The 8690-nt window shown below is 40.3% G+C and overlaps 1 protein-coding gene across 2 annotated transcripts in view; it reads right to left on the reverse strand.

The window, feature by feature from the left end:
* Positions 1-8025, reverse strand: part of PTPRE (protein tyrosine phosphatase receptor type E) — a 109246-nt gene extending 101221 nt beyond the window's left edge. For both annotated transcript variants that reach the window (XM_030030837.2, XM_030030836.2), the window contains exon 1: positions 7865-8025. In XM_030030837.2, the coding sequence (XP_029886697.1) occupies positions 7865-7920 (56 nt within the window). In that variant the 5' untranslated portion in view covers positions 7921-8025. The remainder of the gene's footprint in view (positions 1-7864) is intronic.
* Positions 8026-8690: the final 665 nt, after the last annotated feature.

Below are 8690 nucleotides of genomic sequence, written 5' to 3' on the forward strand. Positions count from 1 at the left end.
CTCATTGAGACCAAACATATACAACTACAGTGCTCTCAAAGTTGCACTGTAACGGGGAATTGAGGTTCTAAAAATACTAATAGAAAAAAGGAGGGTGAAACTCTTTCATACTTAACTTCAGCTTGAAACCTCAGCATCGCATGAATATGGATTTTGCATTTTATATATATAATCATCAAAGTTTGTAAGGTGCCTTGGGACCTTTGAAGAAGGCACAGAATAAATGAAAATAATTTTAATTAAAAGCAAATTAAAGGGCTTCCTAATCCAGGCAGCAGTAGTAAATCCATGGAGATTTTTTAGAATATGGAACCCTGAAATTACATTGCGTATAAACCTCCCTAATTCCAGCTTCCCCCCAAAGGAGGCTCTAAATCTGCACAAGATCAGGTTTATTATGAAAATTCTGCTCTATGTTCTAAAAAAAGATTTTGCTCTAGTTTCTAAGTGGCCAGAAGCACTAGCATCCACATTGAGAAAATAAAAACAACAACAACAAAAAAAAAAAAAAAAAAAAAAAAAAGAGACAGAAAGGGAATGTTTTTCCTCACTGCAGGGAAAGAAGATAAGATTCTATTTTATGCTCTTAAGAAGTCATTTCAACACTGATTAATAAAGTTGGGAGTTCTCCTCCTCGACAGGAGGCTTTTGAAATACAGCTCAAAAATAAACTAAGCAACCACATACTAAAATGTTATCACAGAAAGGGCTTCATATTAGAAAACTCATAAGGCAGAAGGTATAGAAATAAAATAGACATTATAACTGTAATCTTCTTCATTACAGTTCTTACAGCAGGAGAACATTATTGCTGAAGTCTCACAGGTCTTCCACCAGCTGCCCCTAGTTCACCATTACCTATACCGATAAATTAAAGAATGAATTTATAAATACTACTAAAAATAAACAGGAATCTAAAACTAGGAATATTATGTTCATTTTAGTCTGAAAGGCATTTTTACATGTATTTATCTCATTAAATGATTGAATTCCTCCATTGAGAAAAAAAAACAAAAAACCACAAATCCCAACCTTGAGGGAAAAAAATCCAAACAACTGAACAAGAGGAACAAAAAAAGAAAATGGGCAAAACGCCTGGAGAAATGCTGCTTTGATTTTGACACATGGGAATAAATGGAAAAAATATTCAGCTAACCCTTTTTTTAATCAAAACATCTTCCATCTCGTGTGCAAATTTCAACAGCTGAGAAAGCATCCTACTCAATCTCTCCAAAGTGGTGTCAGCATGTTTTATGTAAATACTAGTTAACAAGGGATGTGTGTTTGCAGCAAACATTTTAGGGTTCTGCTTTAGAAGCTCTGGATTTACCCTCTGTGTCGGAGGAGAAATTGTAATTCTGAAGAAGATAATAGGAGATACACATGGAGGACACAGGAGATTTTTTCCTTTTTTAAATAGCCAAGCTGTATTTGTTATTGAAGAGTTTTCAATAGTTATTTAACAAATTAACAGGAGAAAAAAAACTTGATGACTAAGCTCTGCATCAATATGTGGCAATATACGTCTTGAAAACAACTTTATTTTGCAACGTCCGGAAGTAACGTTAGGGTTTGATAACATGCTCATTCTGAAAGGATTACTGAGACCAAGGCAATTTCCCCCTGGGGCAATCAGAGGAGTGTCACACGAAGCACAAACATGACAAGCTAAGTGGTACACGAGTGGGCTCTTAAACAGGGACATCCAGGGGAAGCAACAAACTGGAGGTCAGAGTCTGGGGTTATTGGGCAATGCCCGTTCCCTCTACACTAAGGAAAGGGCAGCTCCTTCACAGCCATCCGTGCTTTCACAGAAACACGGTATTCCTCATCCAGGTTCACACTGATTTAGTAATAATTAGTTTATTATTCTTCCTGTTCGGTCTTTTTACTTTTGTCTTTACGTGGTGTCTTTAAGACATGACCACCAGTTGCGATGTAGCCATCTAAAACATCAAGTAGCCATAGGGGATCTTCTTTTCAACATTACGCTGAAAGGAAGCACAGTTCATAGCACTGGAAAAACAAGAGTGTAGTATGTGTATGAATACAAACAGCAATAAAAACAATGTCCAGGATCAGAGGCTACTTTCGGCCCACGCCCCTCGTCTCTTCTCCCTTCCCTCCATACCTGAGAACCACCTCAGCCCAGGTTAAAATAAATAAATAAAATACTAAAGCAAGAGTCCTCCAGAAGGAAACATTTCCCTGATCTGATTTACAGCCCACAAATAACAACATTATACATCTCCAGTGAGTGGCAGCTCAGGGGCATGAATAAGTAACTGAGGACAGGCAGAAACCTATTAACAATTTTTTGCTGGAAGAAGACATGCATATAACCACAACAGCCTTCATTCAAACCGACAAAACAAGAACACCGTTAGTTCATTTATTTCAGCCTTTGTCTGTCTTCTCTGTTTAGTTTATAACTTTTCCTGTCCAAAAATTTCCTTCACATAATGGCTCCCTGTGGGCAAAAAGGAAGATAAACAGACCAGAAAGACCTACTGTGATGAGCGAAGCAGCTCCTCTGCAGAGCCAGGGAAACACAGGCTCTGCTTGCAGGTCCTGCAGTCATCTCCACCTAGTGCTCAAGTAAATTGTGAACCATTTGCACAGACTTCAGAATCGTTTTTTTCCAGCGTAATGCAAACAGAAGCATTAACCCCTGTCCCATCCTGGAGACCAGCGCTGCCAGGTCAGGTCTGCTGCTGTGAACACTCATCTGCAGCCCGGGAGCAGGATCTCCACCGTCAGATCGCTGGTAAGAGTTAACAAGTTATTTCCTTCAATTCCCTCTTCTACACCCCGTATAATGCAACTCTACTTCACGAACATGACAGATTGCATTAAATATTATTTAAAGAATATATTTTTCCATCAGCTAGAGCACCTAAAAAACCTGTTCCAAATGAGATGATACAAGTCAGTGGATAGCAATTTCTATTTTTATTCTCCTCAGAATTTTATCAGTTTGAAAGAAAGGTAACTTCCAGATAAGTACATACAATCTCCCGTTTCTGAGGCATTAAGTTTTATCACAATGGGATTCTCACAATCACATACCTCAACAGCAGGCAACATTTAAGTATCACCTTCATCTCCATTCTAGCACAGCCTTGCTTTAGCCCTAACCGTTCCACAATCAATAAGATTCAAGTAACCTGTCGTCTAACGTTGCAGTACAGGAGATGTGACTTTCCCCCCCTTACGATTGCCAATTTTCATTATAAATGTGCTTTGATGCCAAGTTAACCTATGGCCTTTTCTTCCTTCCTGTTTAATAACAGCTGTGATGCAAATAAACTGTTTCTCTGCCTTAGTGCAGAAGAAACTTCCAGCTTCTCATATAGAGCCGACTGGAGAGGACTCTTCCTTGGAGACCTGTAAATGCGCAGGAAGGAGGACAGCATCCTCCAGAGACTCACAGTGATGCTTTAAAGAGCAGAAATTGGTTCCAAGTTTGTTTTCTGTAACACTGAGGGGATAAATAAAAGCTATTGCCCTCAGGGAGCATTTCATGTTTGCATTTATACAAAGTTTCCTTCATTTGAATATACTGAGTATGTCCTACAGGGACTTGACCTTTTTGCTTGGACACTGCTATCCTAAAACCTTCCTGTAGAAACTCAGAACCACTATTTGCCTAATGTGTGAGACAAAAACTCAAACTTTTATCAGTTTTTTGCTTATTTCAGCTATTCTTCCATACGATTATCTAAAAAGAAATGGTGAACTTCATTCTTCCTGAAGTCATTATTACTACTGGCTCCAGGAGCACGTCAGATGTTCACATTTGATGATTGGATAAACAAACAGAAATCCAGATGCAAAACAAAAACTACCGGTGGGAGGGTGAAATGAAAACAGATAGATCTCCTTTCAAAAATACGAGATTTCATATGGACTCTCACTATTTTGCAGAGATATGATGAGGAAGGACTTCTACAACACCAAGCTGAAACACATAATGAGCACCAACGTATTTTCTGAGATCTCCAGGAGCTGCTCAAGGCTGAGGACGGTGACCAGTACCACAACTCCTGCCACCTCCAGAGTCCCATAACTTCCAATGCATATATTCACTCTGAAAAAAATCTGTGAAAGTCCACATATGATAGGTTTTTAAAGTCAAGAGGTAGACTTGACTCTCCATGGGCTCTTCTGCCCCACTCCCTTCCATTCCTTAAATAGTGGAGAGTTATGCCCAGCTTTTGGCATAGACTGACTATTTTTCCACAAAGAAAACACCCTCTGTGACTTAGTTGCCTTCAAAAGGCTCAAATAACTGAGCCTGTCTGTCAGAGGAACCTTTCCCCCTCCAATACTGGTGGTCAGATAGGCCTACACAGCTGAATTCAACTACAAACACCACAGAGCTAGAAATCAATCCGCTTGGAAAAACCTTTTCTGCTCGTGTACTCTTCTCTCCCACTTGCTCCGAGGTTGAAGCTACAGGAGGGACAGAGACGGTGATGGGACCCGGCAGGCAGGTCAACCAACCAGCAACGACGTGAATCGCTCAAGAGACTGACAGGCCACACCAAGAACGACTGTCCACACTGCGGGGATGTGGCAGAAAATCGACGCGCAGTCTCTTGGGTCATGCATATTCCCGTCTGACATCTCCCTGTGGCACGTGAAGTGCCCCCGCTGCAGCCACAGCTTCCAGGGAGATCTGCTTCAGGGGGACAAAAACTGCAGGGCTGTGCTTTTAAATACCTCTGACTGTTCTCATCCTTCAACCCAAAATTCAGGGCCCTCAGGAAGCCGAGCCCTCAGAGCTGTGACCAGTTTAGCAGCTTCTCACGAGCTAAACCACAGCTGGGGGGAAACCAAAGAGAAGAACCACATCCCAGCCCAGAGACTTCAGAAATGAAATGATGGCACGAGTTCTGGAAGATGAGGACTATTACCAAGTCTTCATAAGCACCTCTAATTACTACAAATTTTTTTTTAATCTTTTTTAGACAACATGCAGAACATCTGAGTCACTTTTACTGACGGCAGCAAACACATCTGTGCGTTTAAGGAAGGATTTTTCTCTCTTCATTCCTCCTGCAGTCACTGTAAGGTGTAGCACCTTTCTGTAGCTCCTCTTCTCCAAAACCTATGTTTGCCAATGAGATTTTTTTCAGCTATGTGGCAAATGCTGTACATGATCATGAAAGAATTTTGACAGCAACTCTCGCCTCTTCTTCAGGTCATTTCCTGTCTGACAATTACCCTCGTCCCTTGACATGAACAACAGAAATATCTCTGTGTTACCAGGAATGATCACTTTATGCCTCAGTCAAAAGCTTAAGAAAGGCCCTGCACAAACCATCCCCACCAGGTCAGCATTAGAGACACTCTCAAAATTACATAGCCGAAGTCTCGAAAGGAAACAGCACAGAATGCCACAACATTAGCCAAGGTATCTGTCCCTGTTAGTGTCTTAATACCATGCAATAATATACTCAGTATGTTCACAATACCATGCGTTATTTCACAATATCAGCAGACTTTTTATTTCAAGGGTAGCAGAAGTATTGCTGAAATAGAGTCTGCACAGACTAAGTTGGCTCCCGGCTGGTCCTCGTAAGCCACCAGCAACTGAGGTTAACTCGGCAAGAATATGCAATAAATTTGTTCCATTTGTTATGCAGAAACATTGTAAAAGGAAAATGAAAACCAGCCAAATTTTTTTTATATGCTAACAGTAAACATGTTATTGAAGACATAAATGGAGAGAGGGTATCCCCCAGGAGATGAACCAAAATGAAGTGTATACACTGCCCAGACACAGCCCACCCATGCGCAATAACAACTGCTCAGCACTCCCAGCAAGAAAGTTGTTCCTTCTCTTGTAAGAATAACCCCAGAAAATGCCCCAAATCTGCTAAATTAAACCTGGACAGCGCCAAACTGGACTGTTGTGTTGAAGTGCCATTCAGGTGCTTTCCGTCAGGCTGGAGTGAGGGACGCCTGCCCGCCCCAGGGCATTCAGTTAACATGAAACAACATTTTAAAATAAAGTTTTAACAGACATCTATGGAATAATGCCTGCTAATATTATTCAAGGGTGGAAGGAGAAATGGTTTGGATTCGGGTATCTGGACCACAAGGCCATGACATAATTTTAGTCCCTCGAGGATCCAACACTATAAAGGTTCCTCGTTCATTGGGATGCAAGTGGAAGATCTGAAATGGTTTTTTAAAGACTTGATCCTACCTGGCTGAAAGCTCATGGATGGACACTCAAGACAGTCTCAAACAACATCTATCATCTAACCTTACACTCAGTGCTCCCTCTTGCGATGCTATTTACTTGCATAATTTATTTCCCTTTTTTACTTTCTCCTTTACCTTCTGGTGGGACATTGACACTACATTAGCTGGTTTGATTTGTGTTGAGAATTAATTTTTGCTGAACTTTTCAGATACAGTGGTGCACCACCAGCAGATAAGTTCTTCTGGCATTAAGAAAATAACCTGCATCTTAAGTCAAAAAAAAAAAAAAAAAAAAAAGCCAGGGGGGAAGCAGAGGCATTTCCAAAATAAGGAAAGCTAGCTGTCCACTCGGAATTTTCTTATATTGCTCAGGAAATCAGGTCAGAAATATTAAAGGCTATTTCAAAATAAAATGCAGTAGTAGAGTCCCAGAGGCCCAATAATAATATCCTTTCCCCATTGTCCTGACTTTGTTTGCTTGGAAACAAATGATTCTAGCATTCCAGAAACTTTATAAACAGGCAATGCCTTGTTTGCCCATTCTTCCTACAGAAAGAGACAACAGCGTAAACATATTCAATACCTGCTTGCATGCCTTGGGCAAAAATAAAATAAAATGAACAGCTGCCAAACAATCCAGAAGCAACATGGGCTATGAGGATTCGGTACAGAGAAATCTATTCTGGGGCCCAGCAACACTAGGGAATTGCTGCCATAAACATCATCCTTGCTCAATTATTTAACTTTGGTCATAATTAAAATAGACTGAAAAAAATCAAACCCAAAGAAACACACCAACACTGCTGTCCCGACAATCCTGAAATTAATTTTACTACAACAATTACCAATTGCCACTACTTACTATCCTGGTATGGATTGATTTGATTATGCATTTACCACGATCGAGGTATGAAGCTATTTTAAGGATACACTATGTCACAATTCATATTACCAAAGAGCGTGTGTTGCAATTAAACAAGAGTTTCCATATTTAAAGACTCTGATCGAAGAGCAGGCATGTGATGGAATTGTTTATGTGTTTCCAGGGAGACCCGAAAAGCTAGAAAACAATAAAGACCTAAAAAGCTAGAAAACACCTGTTGGTTTTAAGAGGTTCCCATGGGAGTTCTTAAACATAGAGTTAGAAATTACACAAATGCCTCTGCGGTTTCTGAGTTTTGTTTCTTTTTGGTCCTGAAAAAAAATCAACAGAATCTCTTTAATAGTTTTGAAAATTTATTAGCTGCCGCTCAACTGCTGCAAACCCCTAAGTGGCAAATTCTGACAAATTCTCAGCAAAAGCAGTATTTCTTCTGATATTCATATGCTGTATCATTCTAACTATTGATTTTAGATGCTGAAACTAGCCCAAAAAGTTCCTCTTTCCTTCTACCTGAGACCACAACAATATTTTGAAACTGCATTTACATTCCATAGATACAATTCATCAATACATATATAATCAATACAGTATTTTTTAAAAAATAAAATAAGACCAATACTACAAGAAATCTTTAAGAAAAGCATTATGCCCTTCTGACCTAATGAGATTTTAAAAAAAAATAAAAAAAACCTCACTTGTGAGAAAGATTAACATACATAAAACAGAGCCATAAGCCCCAGATACTAAAAAGTTGATACCACCTGCCTTTGGCTGAGGGAAGAGGGGACTTCCCTATGCTCCTGCCTTGCCGTTGACAGCATGAAACAAATTGGTGCTGAACACAGTCATTTTTCCCCTCGAGCTTTGTTGCTTCAGTCCCAGAGGAAAATTGTAGTTTCTATGCAGAGATAAAGATTGCTGTCAGCCCCTTGAATCAGACACCGTGAATAGCTGCACTGTTCGGTGCTGTATGACGAGCGAGCTCCAGAGCCAGTCATGTTGCCCAACACAATGGTTATTTGTGGTTCCTCAAGTCAGGGTTGAACAGCAGGCTACTAGACATCAACAGATGTGCTTGTACCACCTCTGGTGAAAAATACTCGAAAGAAATACTGTATTTTCTTCAAAAAAATTCAGCTTTTTCATTTCATTCTTGCATTTTGAAGCAACTTTCAGTAACTACCATCAAAGCCACGGAGTCTCTCGAAACGAAAGGCAGTTAGGAAATGTGCTTACCTAAGTGAAAGCTACAGCACAGCCAGATTCAATTCATTAAAAAAATGAGGGCAGATCTTGCTATAAAAAATCATTTTTATGACAAAGCCTTTAACGCATGTAAGGTTACATTTGCAAGGTGTTCTTTGGATTCAGGTTCTTCTTACTCACAGCAGGAACAGGAAAGCCATCACCCCTACCAGCTGCAACTTCTGCCCTACACCTGGTTATACTGAGAAGGTGATGACCAGCAGAGCCAGGAACTCGCAAGCCCACTCCCACCTTTCAAACCCTGCCCTTCCTGTGCATTTTTTGTAACCTCATCCATCTGCCGCTCGACCCGGGCATCACCACAGCCCTCTCTTGAACTCACGAT

The sequence above is a fragment of the Aquila chrysaetos genome, chromosome 11 (genome assembly GCF_900496995.4).
Source record: "Aquila chrysaetos chrysaetos chromosome 11, bAquChr1.4, whole genome shotgun sequence".
NCBI classification, from domain to species: domain Eukaryota; kingdom Metazoa; phylum Chordata; class Aves; order Accipitriformes; family Accipitridae; genus Aquila; species Aquila chrysaetos.